The 21,803-nt window shown below is 39.8% G+C and overlaps 1 protein-coding gene across 1 annotated transcript in view; it reads right to left on the reverse strand.

Annotated features, from left to right (window-relative positions):
• Nucleotides 1-2,569: 2,569 nt before the first annotated feature.
• LOC140076679 (3-galactosyl-N-acetylglucosaminide 4-alpha-L-fucosyltransferase FUT3-like) overlaps nt 2,570-21,803 on the reverse strand; it is a 31,356-nt gene continuing 12,122 nt past the window's right edge. The window contains exon 2 of the mRNA XM_072123321.1: nt 2,570-3,742. Within this exon, the coding sequence (XP_071979422.1) occupies nt 2,644-3,729 (1,086 nt within the window). The 5' untranslated portion in view covers nt 3,730-3,742 and the 3' untranslated portion in view covers nt 2,570-2,643. The remainder of the gene's footprint in view (nt 3,743-21,803) is intronic.

Consider the following 21,803-nt stretch of genomic DNA (forward strand, 5'->3'; position numbering starts at 1 on the left):
CCTTCGAGAAGTTCCAATGTCGGCATGGCTCATTTTCTGTCTTCTCCATGATGCTCCTCTTCTTTCCTCTGTAACAGCCGGCAGAGACGTGACCATGCGCTCTGCCAGCCGGAAGATAACATGGCTGCGTCTCTACCGGCTGTTACAGAATACCGAAGAAAGACGAGGAGTCGCGGGGAAGACAGAAAAATAGCCTTGCCGACATCGGGAGCCGCGCTGAGCATCGGGGCCACCGGACGGAGGTATGTAAGTATGTAAGTTTATTTTCTTTATTGACTCGTGTATAAGCCACATTTTTTGTGCTGAAAAACTCGGCTTATAAACGAGTATATACGGTAACCAAGATAAAATATCACTATGTTCTTTTGTGCCGTCTGGATCGCCCGCTCTTTGTGAAATAAATTCGAATCTGTTTGTTACCTTTTTCTTTTTAAGTCCTTTGATCTGCTGCCCATCACTGAAACATAGATCCAGCAGGAGGACACTGCCTCCCCCGCTGCTTTGTCCTATGGCAGCTTATTCTTTTCTCACTGCTCCAGACCTGACAATAGGCAAGTCTCCACAATGCAATTTCCAGGTCATTCCTCCTGTACCCTCTCTCACCTTCCATCTTTTGAGGTCCTCACCGCCCCCACTCTCCTTTTGTGTGGCTGTAGCATATCATCATCCTGGCTCATCCCAACAGTTCCTCTACTACTTTGACTCTTAGCTTTAATATCCCAATTAACAGCCACAACTTCCTTCCCTCCTTCCTCTCAGCTCTTATCTCTAACTTCCTCTCCAGGTCTTCCACAACTCTGTGATTCTACTACCCATAGTGAGGGAAACATCCTCTACTTGGTCTTCTTAGGATTTTCTTCAATATTTAATTTTACCAATTCTACTTTCCCACTTTTAGAGCCTGACTTTATTTCTTTTACTGTCAATGATTCTTCGCCTTCTCAGAATTCATCAATAGAGACAAGCGGATCCAATACTTGGTTCGGTGTTCAAGTTCAGCCTGACCTGAATATATTGCCAGAGCCAAAGCTGGGGGTCGTTACCGCAACCTCTCTTTGATGTAGCTCCACAGGCTGTTACACTGTCTCCCCTCCCTCAGCACTTCCCCCTCCCACTGCCTGATGAAATCCCACACATTGGTAGGGGGAGATGCTTCAGCAAAGTTTAACAGCATATGAGGCTATAGCAGGGAGGGGTTCTCATAATGCCGCCCAGAGCCCTTCCGACTCATTAGCATAAATATAAAAGTTGATTTTAGAAGAAAAGAGGCCATGAATAATAAATATAAGAAGATTATCACAGTCACAGTGAATGTATCTATGAAACTATCCCCCCCCTTCCTCTGTGGTTGGCGGCATTTAAACAGTTAACACTCGCAATTGGTACTAGCAGTATACGCGGATGTCTCTGGTCCCATCAACTTGGACCTGAACAAGGTTTTAAAATTCATCCCAACCCAAATTATGATTTATCAAATTTTGATCAATCCACTCATCACTAGTGGCGACACACAGGGTCCCATTTACTAAGCTCCATGCGCCAGTTTTCTGTCGGACTTTGCACATTATTTCTAGTGCAAACTGCTTGCACAGGTATTTAAGAAGTGTGCGAGACACATACAGTATGTGTGTGATTATTGTGAATACAAAGCTCCCAACCGCCCAGGATTGGACTGGACAGTCCCTGTTATTCACCGCTGTCCCGCGAGGTTGGGAGATTGTCCCGATATGCCCCACATTGTCACGGAGAGTCTCATCTCCAGTTCCCAACACAAACCCAGCAGCAGGAGACATGGTCAGCAGTGGGGGCTGCGTGTTTCATTGCTCTAGGCTTAGTTTTGTAGCAGCAAGCCTCTCCCAGGTTCTGCGGAGGTAAGTGGTAACCTGATCTTTTTGGATGCTGTATAATGTGAAGTGAGCTTCTACTACTATGTATATCGCATATATATGTGGTAATAGTAATGTATCTCTATAGTTTGTTTGGTTCTGGTGCCATATCTATGTAGTAATCTTGGTTTTTCATTATATATCTCTGTGTAAGCTTGATTCCAGTAGTTTCTATGGAGTAGCTTGGTTCCGATGCTGTATCTATGTAGCATTAGTTTTTATAATGTCCTCATGTAATACTCATGTTTTGTTGTTTCAATGTATCAAGTTGTGTTAATTTACTATTTACTATTGGATCATCCATTGGGAAGGCCAGATTATGACTTGTGTGGTTGTGTCTAGATGATTATTTCATGGTTCCACAACCATCAACCTCCTCAAACTCGAGACTCTAAGGTTCAACAAGTTATCTTCTTGGATAGGAATCGGTCTTTCTGGTGGTTTTTGGACCTGATTTATCCAGTAATTTTCATGTTATAAATATCCTTTCCTAATTGCATCCTAGGTGGCCACCTTCACCGATCACCAAACCTTGTCCTGGTCCTACAAAGAAAGATCTACATGAAAACCATGCTTGTTCTGCCAAATCAATGGTCTCCACCTAGTGAAACTGTAATCCCACCTACAGTCAAGTAAGGCTTGGGGTTGTCTTTTGCAACAATTGGAGAAGAACATGTTTAAAAAACAGAATTACACCAGGTTTATCAAAAAAATAGAAAATTGCTTTAATTAGGGGGAAAAAAATGGCAGACACAAGCTACACGTCTTTCAGAAACCAACTGTCCAAACTGTGAATGACCTTATAAACAGGATTTTCTCTGATTACTTTACATATTTTGCAGTAGTCATATGTAGGACCTTTATTTAGAAGGACACGGTACTGATGTCTCCAGTTGAAATACTTCCTATACTTCTCATCGTCCTTGTCCAACTCTAGAAGATAAGCAGCAAGTTCCTTGGGACTTGGAAAATCATTTACATGAATGAAGGCGTCTCCAGGTAGAAAACGTTCATAGTTCTCCCGAGATGTTCCCAACACAACTGGAACCGTCCATGTGCCAAAAGCATTGGACCATAACTTCTCGGTGATATAATCCTTGTAGATTGAATTCTCGAAGGCCAAGTAGAACTTATATTGTGATATGGTGGCATGGAAATCATCCCAGCTTAGTTTCTTATGTTTCGCTCCATAGACATCAATAGGGATGTGTTTTTTGAACTCCTCATAATAAGCAACGCGGGGGGCTCCAGGGTACCACTTACTGACCACCCAACCGACCAGTTTGGATTTTGGTGGAATGGTGAAGTTCTCAAGCCTCTGCTTTAATGGTTCCATCCAGCCGTATGGAGAAAATATATCAGAATCTATTCGGAAGGTCATGGTCATGTTAAATAAGTTATCTAACATCTCCAGGTTCTGGATAATCCGTGGTGGCTCCAAATTCCACCAGATCCAACGTTGAAAATGAGGTCTTGGAGCTTGGGGTAAAGTTTTTTTGTCATACATAATATCTGCATGGTGAATTATGACGGCATCAGAAACATTATACAGACGCCTGTCTGATGTCAACTTACACCCCAATATTCCATATTCTGGGCACTTATCTAATGGGGATTCATAACCCCAAGGCCATTTCCAAATGAGGACAACAATCTCCTCGACCTCTTTCTGTGGGGTGGACGTGTTGCTTGTGTTTTGACCTTGTTTCTCATTACAAACCAACTTTTGAAGATGCGTTGACACTTCTGTGGTGATGTTCTGGTGGCTCCACATGTACGATAAGAGGAACAGCAAAGCGAGGAAGACGAATATGCAAAGATGCTTGTACGTGATGGAAGCCATGGCCGCCTCTAATCTGTAAGGAGATGGAATTAGTTACAATCTTCAAAATTCATCAGAATATGACTATTTATGGTTTTCGAAGGATTATTAAGATCTGGCTGGTTTCTTCCAGAAACAGAACGGCGCCTGTCCATAACTGGTGTCTTGTATTACAGCTCAGTCTTGTTGAAGTGAGTGGAGCCGAGCTGCAATACAATACATGTAGACAGGTTGGGTAATGTTTCCGGGAGAAAGCAACCGTGTTCTTCCATTCCTGAACCCTCTTTTAAATTTTTCAAAACCCCTCAAATAAAGAAAGGAGCTTGTTCTAAAGTAACTAGCTTGTATCGTCTTGTTTTGTACAGACCTAAGTGTTTCCATGGTAACAGACTACAAACTTTCTCTATATGTAGTCAGATCCTGCACTCATGCCTTTTTTTTTTTTTACTCCATAAGTGATTTTTTTTTTTTCTCCATAGTTAAGGGCAACCTGACAGCTCTGTCACTTATTCTGACATCACTACCCTTTGGAGCAGCTCGCAAGGATTCCCTTAGCAAGAATCAAACAAATGTTTTATCCCCATAAACCGTGATATTTTTGCTCTCCAGAAAGGCATCCAGGCCTCTCCTGAACATGTACATAGAGTCGGCCATAACAACCTCCTGCGGCAGAGAGTTCCATAGTCTCACTGCTCTTACAGTACAGAACCTTTGTCTATGTTGATGGTAGAATCGCCTCTCCTCTAGGCGTAGAGGATGCCCCCTTGTCCTGGTCACAGGCCGAGGTATAAAAAGATCTTTGGAGAGATCCTTGTACTGTCTGTTCCCTTTTCTTAATTATGCAAATGAGCATCTGTACCGAAGGGAGGACGTTAGGCCAGGAGGAGACTTCCCTGTCCTCCTATCTCCTTCCACCTGCTCATTTCTGGTGTAATGTAAAGTAAAGCATTAGTAGTTATTTTGCTTTATCTGCTGCCTGTAGGAGACACAAGGCAGCAGTTACACAGAGTACCTGACATCTCCTCCCCCTCACACAGGATTATATCATGTACTTCCCTCACACTGCAGCTGGATCTCTACTCCTCTTACATGCAACTGGTGGAGAGGGACTACAGAGAGCTCTGCATTTTGGATCATCATATGGACTGTCAATCAAGCACTGGGAGGCGTGGCTGTGCAGGAAACTCACAAATATGCTGGACGCAGCTTCCGGACAAGACGCTGATTGGACTCACCCCAGGTCATTTGCATACAGCTTTCCAAACTGAATTTTTAAGTTTACAGGCATGGAGAGAGACAATCTATGAAAATATAGTTAGTTTGGGGATTTGATTTAACCAATTGACTCCCATTAAAGTAACAAATGACAACTGCCCACCCAATTGTCAAAATGATTTTAAATTTTCGAATTAACCCAAAATGACCATGATATATAATATGTATAGTCTAGGGCCAACGGGGCGACTTTGGCAATGTATATTATTGTGTAAAGAGGGATTTTTTTTTTATTTTAAAAGTATTAATGCTGATTTCTAAATATTTATTGTGTGTGTTTTCTCTTTTTATGGCCCACATGGTGGTCTTACCCAGTGCGTCTTTTTCTAAGTGCAGCTATTTTTAAGTGGGGCTGTATATAAAATAACCATGAGGGGGCTGTATATAAAATAACCATGAGGGGCTGTATATAAAATAATCATGAGGGGGCTGTATATAAAGTAACCATGAGGGGCTGTATATAAAATACCCATGAGGGCGGCTGTATATAAAATAACCATGAGGGGCTGTATATAAAATAACCATGAGAGGCTGTATATAAAATAACCATGAGGGGGCTGTATATAAAATAACCATGGGGGGCTGTATATAAAATAACCATGATGGGGCTGTATATAAAATAACCATGAGGGGGCTGTAAATAAAATAACCCATGAGGGGCTGTATATAACATAACCATGAGGGAGATGTATATAAAATAACCATGAGGGGGCTGTATATAATATAACCATGAGGGGGCTGTATATAAAATATCCATGAGGGGCTGTATATAATATAACCATGAGGGAGATGTATATAAAATACCCATGGGGAGGGCTGTATATAAAATAACCATGAGGGGCTGTATATAAAATAACCATGAGGGGGCTGTATATAATATAACTATGAGGGGCTGTATATAAAATAACCATGAGGGGCTGTATATAATATAACCATGAGGGGCTGTACATAAAATATCCATGAGGGGCTGTATATAAAATAACCATGAGGGGCTGTATATAAAATAACCATGAGGGGCTGTATATAATATAACCATGAGGGGGCTATATATAAAATATCCATGAGGGGCTATATATAATATGACCAAGAGGGGCTGTATATAAAATAACCATGAGGGGCTGTATATAAAATTACCATGAGGGGCTGTATATAATATAACTATGAGGGGGCTGTATATAAAATACCCATGAGGGGGCTGTATGTAAAATAACCATGAGGGGCTGTATATAAAATAACCATGAGGGGGCTGTGTATAAAATAACTTTGTGGGACTGTATATAAAATAATCATGAGGGGGCTGTATATAATATAATTATGAGGGGCTGTATATAAAATAACCATGAGGGGGGCTGTATATAAAATATCCATGAGGGGCTGTATATAAAATACCCATGAGGAGGCTGTATATAAAATAACCATGAGGGGCTGTATATAAAATAACTATGAGAGGCTGTATATAATATAACCATGAGGGGCTGTATATAAAATCACCATGAGAGGGTCTGTATATAAAATATCCATGAGGGGCTGTATATAAAATATCCATGAGGGGGCTGTATATAAAATAACGATGAGGGGCTGTATATAAAATACCCATGAGGTGCTGTATATAAAATACCCATGAGGGGGCTGTATATAAAATAACCACGAGGGGGTTTGTATATAAAATACCCATGAGGGGCTGTATATAATATAACCATGAGGGGGCTGTATATAAAATAACCATGAGGGGGCTGTATATAAAATAACCATGAGGGGGCTGTATATAAAATAACGATGAGGGGCTGTATTTAAAATACCCATGAGGTGCTGTATATAAAATAACCATGAGGGGCTGTATATAATATAACCATGAGGGGGCTGTACATAAAATATCCATGAGGGGGCTGTATATAAAATAACCATGAGGGGCTGTATTTAAAATACCCATGAGGGGGCTGTATGTAATATAACCATGAGGGGGCTGTATATAAAATAACCATGAGGGACTGTATATAAAATAATCATGAGGGGGCTGTATATAATATAACCATGTGGGGCTGTATATAAAATAACCATGAGGGGGGCTGTATATAAAATATCCATGAGGGGCTGTATATAAAATAACCATGAGGGGGCTGTATATAATATAACCATGAGGGGCTGTATATAAAATAACCATGAGTGGGGCTGTATATAAAATATCCATGAGGGGCTGTATATAAAATAACCATGAGGGGGCTGTATATAAAATAACCATGAGGGACTGTATATAAAATAATCATGAGGGGGCTGTATATAATATAACCATGAGGGGCTGTATATAAAAAAACCATGAGGGGGCTGTATATAATATAACCATGAGGGGGCTGTATATAAAATACCCATGAGGGAGCTGTATATAAAATAACCATGAGGGGGCTGTATATAAAATATCCATGAGGGGCTGTATATAAAAAAACCATGAGGGGACTGTATATAAAATAATCATGAGGGACTGTATATAAAATAATCATGAGGGGGCTGTATATAATATAACCATGAGGGGCTGTATATAAAATAACCATGAGGGGGCTGTATATAAAATAACCATGAGGGGGCTGTATATAAAATAACCATGAGGGGGCTGTATATAAAATAACCATGAGGGGCTGTATATAAAATACCCATGAGGGGGCTGTATGTAAAATAACCATGAGGGGCTGTATATAATATAACCATGAGGGGGCTGTATGTAAAATAACCATGAGGGGCTGTATATAAAATAACCATGAGGGGTCTGTATATAAAATAACTATGAGGGGCTGTATATAAAATAACCATGAGGGGGCTGTATATAAAATAACCATGAGGGACTGTATATAAAATAATCATGAGAGGGCTGTATATAATATAACCATGAGGGGCTGTATATAAAATAACCATGAGGGGGCTGTATATAAAATTACCATGAGGTTCTGTATATAAAATAACCATGAGGGGCTGTATATAAAATAACCATGAGGGGCTGTATATAAAATAACCATGAGCGGGCTGTATGTAAAATACCCATGAGGGGCTGTATATAATATAACCATGAGGGGCTGTATATAATATAACCATGAGGGGCTGTATATAATATAACCATGAGGAGCTGTATATATAATAACCTTGAAGGGGCTGTATATAAAATAACCATGAGGGGGCTGTATATAATATAACCATGAGGGGGCTGTATATGAAATAACCATGAGGGGGCTGTATATAATATAACCATGAGGAGACTGTATATAATTTAACCATGTAGAGCTGTATTTAAAATAACCATGAGGGGGCTGTATATAAAATACCCATGAGGGGGGCTGTATATAAAATACCCATGAGGGGGGCTGTATATAAAATACCCATGAGGGGGGCTGTATATAAAATACCCATGAGGGGGGCTGTATATAAAATATCCATGAGGGGCTGTATATAAAATAACCATGAGGGGGCTGTATATAAAATAACCATGAGGGACTGTATATAAAATAACCATGAGGGGGCTGTATATAATATAACCATGAGGGGCTGTATATAAAATACCCATGAGGGGGGCTGTATATAAAATATCCATGAGGGGCTGTATATAAAATAACCATGAGGGGGCTGTATATAAAATAACCATGAGGGACTGTATATAAAATAACCATGAGGGGGCTGTATATAAAATAACCATGAGGGGGGCTGTATATAAAATATCCATGAGGGGCTGTATATAATATAACCATGATGCGGCTGTATATAAAATACCCATGAGGAGGCTGTATATAAAATAACCATGAGGGGATGTATATAAAATAACCATGAGGGGGGCTGTATACAAAATAACCATGAGGGGCTGTATATAAAATAACCATAAGGGGGCTGTATATAAAATAACCATGAGGGGCTGTATTTAAAATATCCATGAGGGGCTGTATATAAAATACCCATGAGGGTCTGAATATAAAATACCCATGAGGGGCTGTATATAAAATAAACATGAGGGGCTGTATATAAAATAACCATGAGGGGCTGTATATAAAATAACCATGAGGGGGCTGTATATAATATAACCATGAGGGGCTATATATAAAATAACCATGAGGGGCTGTATATAATATAACCATGAGGGGCTGTATATAAAATTCCCATGAGGGGCTGTATATAAAATACCCATGAGGGGCTGTATATAAAATAACCATGAGGGGCTGTATATAATATAACCATGAGGGGGCTGTATATAAAATACCCATGAGGGGCTGTATATAAAATACCCATGAGGGGCTGTATATAATATAACCATGAGGGGCTTTATATAAAATACCCATGAGGGGCTGTATATAAAATAACCATGAGGGGCTGTATATAATATAACCATGAGGGGCTGTATATAAAATACCCATGAGGGGCTGTATATAATATAACCATGAGGGGGCTGTATATAAAATAACCATGAGGGGCTGTATATAATATAACCATGAGGGGGCTGTGTATAAAATAACCATGAGGGGGCTGTATATAATATATCCATGAGGGGGCTGTATATAAAATAACCATGAGGGGGCTGTATATAAAATAACCATGAAGGGCTGTATATAAAATAACCATGAGGGGGCTGTATATAAAATACCAATGAGCGGGCTGTATATAATATAACCATGAGGGGCTGTATATAAAATAACCATGAGGGGGCTGTATATAATATAACCATGAGGGGCTGTATATAAAATACCCATGAGGGGCTGTATATAAAATAAGCATGAGGGGCTGTATATAATATAACCATGAGGGGCTGTATATAAAATACCCATGAGGGGCTGTATATAATATAACCATGAGGGGGCTGTATATAAAATAACCATGAGGGGGCTGTATATAATATAACCATGAGGGGCTGTATATAAAATACCCATGAGGGGCTGTATATAAAATAAACATGAGGGGGCTGTATATAATATCACCATGAGGGGCTGTATATAAAATACCCATGAGGGGCTGTATATAATATAACCATGAGGGGGCTGTATATAAAATAACCATGAGGGGGTTGTATATAATATAACCATGAGGGCCTGTATATAAAATACCCATGAGGGGCTGTATATAATATATCCATGAGGGGGCTGTATATAAAATAACCATGAGGGGGCTGTATATAAAATAACCATGAAGGGCTGTATATAAAATAACCATGAGGGGGCTGTATATAAAATACCCATGAGGTGGCTGTATATAAAATAACCATGAGGGGCTGTATATAAAATAACCATGAGGGGCTGTATATAAAATAACCATGAGGGGGCTGTATATAAAATAACCATGAAGGGCTGTATATAAAATAACCATGAGGGGGCTGTATATAAAACACCCATGAGGGGGCTGTATATAAAATAACCATGAGGGGCTGTATATAAAATAACCATGAGGGGCTGTATATAAAATAACCATGAGGGGGCTGTATATAAAATAACCATGAGGGGCTGTATATAAAATAACCATGAGGGGGCTGTATATAAAATATCCATGAGGGGCTGTATATAAAATACCCATGAGGAGGCTGTATATAAAATAACCATGAGGGGCTGTATATAATATAACCATGAGGGGCTGTATATAAAATCACCACGATAGGGTCTGTATATAAAATATGCACGAGGGGCTGTATATAAAATACCCATGAGGGGCTGTATATAATATAACCATGAAGGGGCTGTATATAAAATAACCACGAGGGGGTTTGTATATAAAATACCCATGAGGGGCTGTATATTATATAACCATGAGGGGCTGTATATAAAATAACCATGAGGGGGCTGTATATAAAATAACCATGAAGGGCTGTATATAAAATAACCATGAGGGGGCTGTATATAAAATAACCATGAGCGGGCTGTATATAATATAACCATGAGGGGCTGTATATAAAATAACCATGAGGGGGCTGTATATAATATAACCATGAGGGGCTGTATATAAAATACCCATGAGGGGCTGTATATAAAATAAACATGAGGGGGCTGTATATAATATCACCATGAGGGGCTGTATATAAAATACCCATGAGGGGCTGTATATAATATAACCATGAGGGGGCTGTATATAAAATAACCATGAGGGGGTAGTATATAATATAACCATGAGGGCCTGTATATAAAATACCCATGAGGGGCTGTATATAATATATCCATGAGGGGGCTGTATATAAAATAACCATGAGGGGGCTGTATATAAAATAACCATGAAGGGCTGTATATAAAATAACCATGAGGGGGCTGTATATAAAATACCCATGAGGTGGCTGTATATAAAATAACCATGAGGGGCTGTATATAAAATAACCATGAGGGGCTGTATATAAAATAACCATGAGGGGGCTGTATATAAAATAACCATGAAGGGCTGTATATAAAATAACCATGAGGGGGCTGTATATAAAATACCCATGAGGGGGCTGTATATAAAATAACCATGAGGGGCTGTATATAAAATAACCATGAGGGGCTGTATATAAAATAACCATGAGGGGGCTGTATATAAAATAACCATGAGGGGCTGTATATAAAATAACCTTGAGGGGGCTGTATATAAAATAACCATGAAGGGGCTGTATATAATATAACCATGAGGGGCTGTATATAAAATACCCATGAGGGGCTGTATATAATATAACCATGAGGGGCTGTATATAAAATAACCATGAGGGGGCTGTATATGAAATAACCATGAGGGGGGCTGTATATAAAATATCCATGAGGGGCTGTATATAAAATACCCATGAGGAGGCTGTATATAAAATAACCATGAGGGGCTGTATATAATATAACCATGAGGGGCTGTATATAAAATCACCACGATAGGGTCTGTATATAAAATATGCACGAGGGGCTGTATATAAAATACCCATGAGGGGCTGTATATAATATAACCATGAAGGGGCTGTATATAAAATAACCACGAGGGGGTTTGTATATAAAATACCCATGAGGGGCTGTATATTATATAACCATGAGGGGCTGTATATAAAATAACCATGAGGGGTGCTGTATATAAAATATCCATGAGGGGCTGTATATAAAATACCCATGAGGGTCTGTATATAATATAACCATGAGGGGCTGTATATAAAATAACTATGAGGGGGCTGTATATAAAATAACCATGAGGGGGGCTGTATATAATATAACCATGAGGGGCTGTATATAAAATACCCATGAGGGTCTGTATATAATATAACCATGAGGCGGCTGTATATAATATAACCATGAGGGGGCTGTATATAAAATAACCATGAGGGGGGCTGTATATAAAATAACCATTAGGGGGGCTGTAAATAAAATATCCATGAGGGGCTGTATATAAAATACCCATGAGGAGGCTGTATATAAAATAACCATGAGGGGCTGTATATAATATAACCATGAGGGGCTGTATATAAAATAACCATGAAGGGGGCTGTATATAAAATATCCATGAGGGGCTGTATATAAAATACCCATGAGGGGCTGTATATAATATAACCATGAGGGGCTGTATATAAAATAACCATGAGGGGCTATATATAAAATATCCATGAGGGGCAATATATAATATGACCATGAGGAGCTATATATAAAATAACCATGAGGGGGGCTGTATATAAAATATCCATGAGGGGGCTGTATATAAAATAACCATGAGGGGCTGTATATAAAATAACCATGAGGGGCTATATATAAAATAACCATGAGGGGGGCTGTATATAAAATATCCATGAGGGGGCTGTATATAAAATAACCATGAGGGGCTGTATATAAAATACCCATGAGGGGCTGTATATAATATAACCATGAGGGGCTGTATATAAAATAACCATGAGGGGGCTGTATATAATATAACCATGAGGGGGCTGTTTGTAAAATAACCATGAGGGGCTGTATATAATATAACCATGAGGGGGTTGTATATAAAATACCCATGAGGGGGGCTGTATATAAAATAACCATGAGGGGGCTGTATATAAAATAACTATGAGGGGCTGTATATAAAATAACCATGAGGGGGCTGTATATAAAATAACTATGAGGGGCTGTATATAAAATAACCATGAGGGGGCTGTATATAAAAATACCATGAGGTGCTGTATATAAAATAACCATGAGGGGCTGTATATAAAATACCCATGAGGGGGCTGTATATAAAATAACCATGAGCGGGCTGTATATAAAATACCTATGAGGGGCTGTATATAATATAACCATGAGGAGCTGTATATATAAAAACCATGAAGGGGCTGTATATAAAATAACCATGAGGGGGCTGTATATAATATAACCATGAGGGGGCTGTATATAATATAACCATGAGGAGGCTGTATATAATTTAACCATGTAGAGCTGTATATAAAATAACCATGAGGGGGCTGTATATAAAATACCAATGAGGGGGGCTGTATATAAAATATCCATGAGGGGCTGTATATAAAATAACCACGAGGGGGCTGTATATAAAATAACCATGAGGGACTGTATATAAAATAACCATGAGGGGGCTGCATATAATATAACCATGAGGGGCTGTATATAAAATAACCATGAGGGGGCTGTATATAAAATTACCATGAGGGGCTGTATATAAAATTACCATGAGGGGCTGTATATAAAATACCCATGAGGGGGCTGTATATAATATAACCATGAGGGGCTGTATATAAAATAACCATGAGGGGGCTGTATATAATATAACCATGAGGGGCTGTATATAAATAACCATGAGGGGGCTGTATATAAAATAATCATGAGGGGGCTGTATATAAAATAACCATGAGGGGGGCTGTATATAAAATAGCCATGAGGGGCTGTATATAATATAACCATGAGGGGGCTGTATATAAAATAACCATGAGGGGGCTGCATATAATATAACCATGAGGGGCTGTATATAAAATAACCATGAGGGGGCTGTATATAAAATTACCATGAGGGGCTGTATATAAAATAACCATGAGGGGGCTGTATATAATATAACCATGAGGGGCTGTATATAAAATAACCATGAGGGGGCTGTATATAATATAACCATGAGGGGCTGTATATAAAATAACCATGAGGGGGCTGTATATAAAATAACCATGAGGGGGCTGTATATAAAATAACCATGAGGGGGGCTGTATATAAAATATCCATGAGGGGCTGTATATAATATAACCATGAGGGGGCTGTATATAAAATACCCATGAGGAGGCTGTATATAAAATAACCATGAGGGGCTGTATATAATATAACCATGAGGGGCTGTATATAAAATACCCATGGGGAGGCTGTATATAAAATAAACATGAGGGGGCTGTATATAATATAACCATGAGGGGCTGTATATAAAATAACCATGAAGGGCTGTATATAATATAACCATGAGGGGCTGTATATAAAATAACCATGAGGGGCTGTATATAATATAACCATGAGGGGCTGTATATAAAATAACCATGAGGGGCTGTATATAATATAACCATGAGGAGCTGTATATAAAATACCCATGAGGGGGCTGTATATAATATAACCATGAGGGGGCTGTATATAATATAACCATGAGGGGGCTGTATATAAAATAACCATGAGGGGGCTGTATATAATATAACCATGAGGGGGCTGTATATAAAATACCCATGAGGGTCTGTATATAATATAACCATGAGGCGGCTGTATATAATATAACCATGAGGGGCTGTATATAAAATAACCACGAGAAGGCTGTATATAATATAACCATGAGGGGGCTGTATATAAAATAACCATGAGGGGGACTGTATATAATATAACCATGAGGAGCTGTATATAAAATACCCATGAGGGGGCTGTATATAATATAACCATGAGGGGCTGTATATAAAATAACCATGAAGGGCTGTATATAATATAACCATGAGGGGTGTATATAAAATAACCATGAGGGGCTGTATATAAAATACCCATGAGGGGGCTGTATATAATATAACCATGAGGGGGCTGTATATAATATAACTATGAGGGGGCTGTATATAATATAACCATGAGGGGGCTGTATATAATATAACCATGAGGGGCTGTATATAAAATACCCATGAGGGGCTGTATATAATATAACCATGAGGGGCTGTATATAAAATACCCATGAGGGGCTGTATATAATATAACCATGAGGGGCTGTATATAAAATACCCATGAGGGGCTGTATATAATATAACCATGAGGGGGCTGTATATAATATAACCATGAGGGGGCTGTATATAAAATAACCATGAGGGGGCTGTATATAATATAACCATGAGGAGCTGTATATAAAATAACCATGAGGGGGCTGTATATAAAATAACCATGAGGGGGCTGTATATAAAATACCCATGAGGGGGCTGTATATAAAATAACCATGAGGGGGCTGTATATAATATAACCATGAGGGGCTGTATATAAAATACCCATGAGGGGGCTGTATATAATATAACCATGAGGGGGCTGTATATAATATAACCATGAGGGGGCTGTATATAATATAACCATGAGGGGGCTGTATATAATATAACCATGAGGGGGCTGTATATAAAATAACCATGAGGGGGCTGTATATAATATAACCATGAGGGGCTGTATATAAAATACCCATGAGGGGGCTGTATATAATATAACCATGAGGGGGCTGTATATAATATAACCATGAGGGGGCTGTATATAATATAACCATGAGGGGGCTGTATATGAAATAACCATGAGGGGGCTGTATATAAAATAACCATGAGGGGGCTGTATATAATATAACCATGAGGAGCTGTATATAAAATAACCATGAGGGGGCTGTATATAAAATAACCTTGAGGGGGCTGTATATAAAATAACCATGAGGGGGCTGTATATAAAATACCTAAGGATCAGGTCTAAGGATCAGAAAAATACCTACATATGTATACTCAACAGAATTTGTCTACAAATGGAACTCTATTCTTTCTAACTGCTCGATCGAACTCATGAAACTTATCATTGAACAAGAGGAAATAAAAATTAAGGACATACAAGCTCAAATAGAAAACCTGAAGACTACTATTTTGTCAAGAACCACACCAGATGTCATGACTGATCTCAATAACAAAATTCAAGCTAAAATTGATAAACTGGAAGAGGAAATAATGACAACTAAAAGGGAAAAATATCAAAGGGATTGTTACGACTACTTACATGATCAAGTCTACGAGTGGGGGAGAAGAGATTATTTCAGAACAACTCCCAGATCTATTCTTAGGAAAAATAAAAAGAAGCACAACAAACAGCATAGAGGTGAACAAAGAGTTAATTTCATGTCTTCAGAAATGGATAGCTCGGATTACAATGATGAACAATCGGACGTAGAAAGTCGCATACAACCTTCCACCTCACAGTCAGCCTATTTCAACAAACCGAAAAAAAACTCAAAAAACGGACGAGACGGGGACGGAGAAAAGGAAAAACGCACATATCCCCCCCCCCACAGTGGACGCTTCGCAGCCAACAAGTGACGAATCCGAAAACAAAGTAGATGTCTTGAACATTTCCTCTAAACCACTATCGGAAGATCAGAAGGATTTATTAGCATTAGGTCTCAGCTTTTCACCATCCAGGGACTTTAATCTATTTAACACCATAAAGGATATCAATAAATTCATCAGAGGACTTACTGTCAAAAGACACTTTATGACAAATAATTCAGACAATATGAATGAGATAGATTCTAGTCAATCAAATGAGGCTCATCAACCCAATGATGCTCATAGAAATAATAACATTTTCTCCGGTTTTAATTTTTCCGAACAAATGTCCATCATCACATTGACAGAGCTGGATGAAACAGAGATGGCATTATCCCAAAATAAAAAACTTAAAATATCCAATCCCTGTTTTTATCCAGCACAGTCAAGAACTCCCTCTATGGATAAATATCAGGAAGCCATAGAGAGGGACCTAAAGAATTTATATGACTCCTGTGCCCACAACAAGTCCATTCTCAAGTCCAATCTCACACGCAAACAAAAAAACGCCCTAAAGGAATTAAAACAAGATACCTCTCTTACTATTAAGATGGCCGATAAAGGCGGATGCGTGGTTGTTATGGACTCAGACTTGTATAAAACTCAAGTCTTAAAATTGTTGGAGGACCAGGAGTCGTATAGGAAATTAACGGGGGATCCTACTAGGACATTCACTAGGGAATTTGTACAGATCTTGGAGGAGGGTGTTGCATTACAGGCCCTAAACAAAAAAGAGAGGGAATTCCTGGAAGTGCCCTATCCCACCATGCCCATATTACACGCCCTACCTAAAGTCCATAAGCAAATAAATCCCCCCCCCCCTATGCGTCCCATTGTATCCGGTATCGGCTCCTTAAATGAGAGAGCCTGCGAATGGTTAGATTTACAGTTACAGCCACTGGTACGAAGAGTACCAGGATACCTCCAAGATACCAGGGATGTTTTAAGAGCTATCAACGGGTTGAAATGGTCGAGCAATTTTGTCTGGATAGGATGCGATGTTACAGCATTGTACACTAGCATACCACATACAGTAGCCATTGAGGCACTTGATCATCATCTTAACAAATATAGTACCTATGATGACAATTTCAAAATTTTTATCAAAGAACTTACCTGGTACCTCATGACACATAACTTTTTTTCCTTCAATAATGTGTATTACCTCCAAACCCGTGAGGTCTCCATGGGAGCCAAGTATTCCCCTTCTCTGGCCAATTTGGTCATGGCCTTTTGGGAAGAAAGATATATCTATACTGAGAATAACCCCTTTTCTGCCCAGGTGCACTGGTACGGCAGATACATCGACGATCTCCTCATTATTTGGGGGGGGCGGTGTTTCTGCCGTACCAGTGCTCATGGAATATTTCAATCATAATCCATACAACTTACAGTTTACATATTCAGTGGGTATAGACAGTATAATCTTTTTTGATTTATGTATTAACATAGATGAGGGAGGGTCAGTACAAACCTGCACACACAGGAAGCCAACCTCAGGAAATACGATCCTACATGCAAAAAGCTCACATCCAACACATACCATCAAATCCATACCAATAGGGGAAATGACCAGGGCCCGCAGGAACTGCAGTATGGATCGAGACTACCACACAGAAACAACAAGGATCATATCAAGATTAAAACACAGGAAATATCCAAACTGGACACTCACTAGAGCAAAACACATAGTGGATTCTAAAAATCGGGAGGAACTTTTATTTGGCACTAGTCAACAACGTCAGCACAGGAAAGACAATAACGATAACACTCCATACTTGACACTACAATATAGTAATCAGTTTTCTCAAATTAAAAATATTGTTGAACGGAATCTACCCATTCTTATGGATGATGCGAAATTAGCCCAAATTTTACAAGGGGGATGCAAAATAGTACCACGTAGGGCCCCGACATTGGGTAACCATGTTTCTCCAAGTTTGTTTAATGACCACAGAGGACAAAATAGCAAACCTACCTGGTTGAATAGTAAGGGCTTTTATAGATGCGGCACACATCCTTGTACCACTTTTTGGCAAATTTGCCAAAGTCACAAAAAATTTTTCTAATGCAGACAACACCATGACACACGAAATTAACAGACATTTAAATTGCAATAGCAACTATGTAGTCTATGTCATCAGATGCAATATCTGTGCTGTAATGTATATTGGCTGTACTGTTAGGAGATTTAAGGAGCGTCTAACGGAACACCTCAGAGACATCACCAATATTAGAAGGGGTAGTTCACACAGTAAACACATGTCAGGGGCCGTCAAACATTTTGTAGAAATACATCAGGGTAATGTCTCAAGTTTTGAAACTTTTGCCATAGAACAGACATATAAAGGAAAAAGGGGAGGGGACAGACAGAAATCATTGCGGAACAGGGAAGCATTTTGGATCTTTCACCTAGATACAAGAATACCGAAAGGTTTAAATAATAGACATGAATTTCTATTTCACTATTGATTTCCCACTTACTAATTTCTCATTCCATCTACATCTTCTGTCCCCCGATTCAAACATGGGATGTTGACAAAAGATATAGGTACTTTTATCTTGGTTACATGTACATACAACATGCTGTTCTTTTCTTTTCCATCCCCTCGATGAGCACAGGGCCGCATCTGCCATGAGGCGAGATGAAAATCTCGCCTCAGGCGGCAGAATGCGGGTCCCTGTAAAGGGCGGCGAAATTCGCCGCTCTAAAGTGGGCGATTCGGGCGTCCATTAACGCCCGAATCGCCCACCAGTTAAATAAATCGCGCCTGTCTCTTTAAGAGACAGGCGCGATTTATATGCGGAGCGACGCAGCGCCTTTCCGGCAGCTGCGTCGCTCCGTTCTAATCAGTGACACAGGCGTCATGACGTCATGCGCCTGTGTCACTGTGCGGAGCGGCGGCTGCGAGAAGAGCCGCGTGAAGACGGGACCCGCGCGCCGAGGGAGCAGCTGCCTGCAGGTGAGTATGATTTTATTATTTTTCATGTACTGTCATTTATTTTATGTGGGGGAGTTATATGTGGCCATAATTGATGTATACTGGGGGGGGGGGTATACATTACATGGGGCCAGAATTATTTTATACTGGGGGGGGGGGGGTACTGTATATATTGTATGGGTCCAGAATTATTTTATACTGGGGGGGGGGTACTGTATATATTGTATGGGTCCAGAATTATTTTATACTGGGGGGGGGTACTGTATATATTGTATGGGTCCAGAATTATTTTATCCTGGGGGGGGGGGTACTGTATATATTTTATGGGGCCAGAATTGCTTTATACTGGGGCGGCACTGTATATATTTTATGGGGCCAGAATTGCTTTATACTGGGGGGGGGGGCACTGTATATATTTTATGGGGCCAGAATTGCTTTATACTGGGGGGGGGGGCACTGTATATATTTTATGGGGCCAGAATTGCTTTATACTGGGGGGGGGGGCACTGTATATATTTTATGGGGCCAGAATTGCTTTATACTGGGGGGGATGCAGTATATATTATATGGGGCCAGATTCATTTAAACTGGGGCGGGGGGGGGGGTGCTCTATATATTATATGGGGCCAGAATAATTTTATACTGGAGGGCTGTATATATTGTATGAGGCCAGATTATTCTTTTCCTGGGGGGGTTATATATTTATTTGGGTCCAGATTTCAGCTGGGGACTGTATATGGGGTACAGTATATTACTAAGCTGGGGGGCTGTATATGGGGTACAGTATATTACTAAGCTGGGGGGCTGTATATGGGGTACAGTATATTACTAAGCTGGGGGGCTGTATATGGGGTACAGTATATTACTAAGCTGGGGGGCTGTATATGGGATACAGTATATTACTAAGCTGGGGGGCTGTATATAGGATACAGTATATTACTAAGCTGGGGGGCTGTATATGGGGTACAGTATATTACTAAGCTGCAGGGGCTGTATATGGGATACAGTATATTACTAAGCTGGGGGGCTGTATATGGGATACAGTATATTACTAAGCTGGGAGGCTGTATATAGGATACAGTATATTACTAAGCTGCAGGGGCTGTATATGGGATACAGTATATTACTAAGCTGGGGGGCTGTATATGGGATACAGTATATTACTAAGCTGGGGGGCTGTATATGGGATAGAGTATATTACTAAGCTGGGAGGGGGCTGTATATGGGATACAGTATATTACTAAGCTGGGAGGCTGTATATGGGATACAGTATATTACTAAGCTGGGGGGCTGTATATGGGGTACAGTATATTACTAAGCTGGGGGGCTGTATATAGGATACAGTATATTACTAAGCTGGGAGGCTGTATATGGGGTACAGTATATTACTAAGCTGCAGGGGCTGTATATGGGATACAGTATATTACTAAGCTGGGGGGCTGTATATGGGATACAGTATATTACTAAGCTGGGGGGCTGTATATGGGATAGAGTATATTACTAAGCTGGGAGGGGGCTGTATATGGGATACAGTATATTACTAAGCTGGGGGGGCTGTATATGGGATACAGTATATTACTAAGCTGGGAGGCTGTATATGGGATACAGTATATTACTAAGCTGGGGGGCTGTATATGGGATACAGTATATTACTAAGCTGGGGGGCTGTATATGGGGTACAGTATATTACTAAGCTGGGGGGCTGTATATGGGGTACAGTATATTACTAAGCTGGGGGGCTGTATATGGGGTACAGTATATTACTAAGCTGGGGGGCTGTATATGGGATACAGTATATTACTAAGCTGGGGGGCTGTATATAGGATACAGTATATTACTAAGCTGGGGGGCTGTATATGGGGTACAGTATATTACTAAGCTGCAGGGGCTGTATATGGGATACAGTATATTACTAAGCTGGGGGGCTGTATATAGGATACAGTATATTACTAAGCTGGGGGGCTGTATATGGGGTACAGTATATTACTAAGCTGCAGGGGCTGTATATGGGATACAGTATATTACTAAGCTGGGAGGCTGTATATAGGATACAGTATATTACTAAGCTGCAGGGGCTGTATATGGGATACAGTATATTACTAAGCTGGGAGGCTGTATATAGGATACAGTATATTACTAAGCTGCAGGGGCTGTATATGGGATACAGTATATTACTAAGCTGGGGGGCTGTATATGGGATACAGTATATTACTAAGCTGGGGGGCTGTATATGGGATAGAGTATATTACTAAGCTGGGAGGATGTATATGGGATACAGTATATTACTAAGCTGGGGGGATGTATATGGGGTACAGTATATTACTAAGCTGGGGGGCTGTATATAGGATACAGTATACTACTAAGCTGGGAGGCTGTATATGGGGTAC

The sequence above is a fragment of the Engystomops pustulosus genome, chromosome 9 (genome assembly GCF_040894005.1).
Source record: "Engystomops pustulosus chromosome 9, aEngPut4.maternal, whole genome shotgun sequence".
NCBI lineage: Eukaryota > Metazoa > Chordata > Amphibia > Anura > Leptodactylidae > Engystomops > Engystomops pustulosus.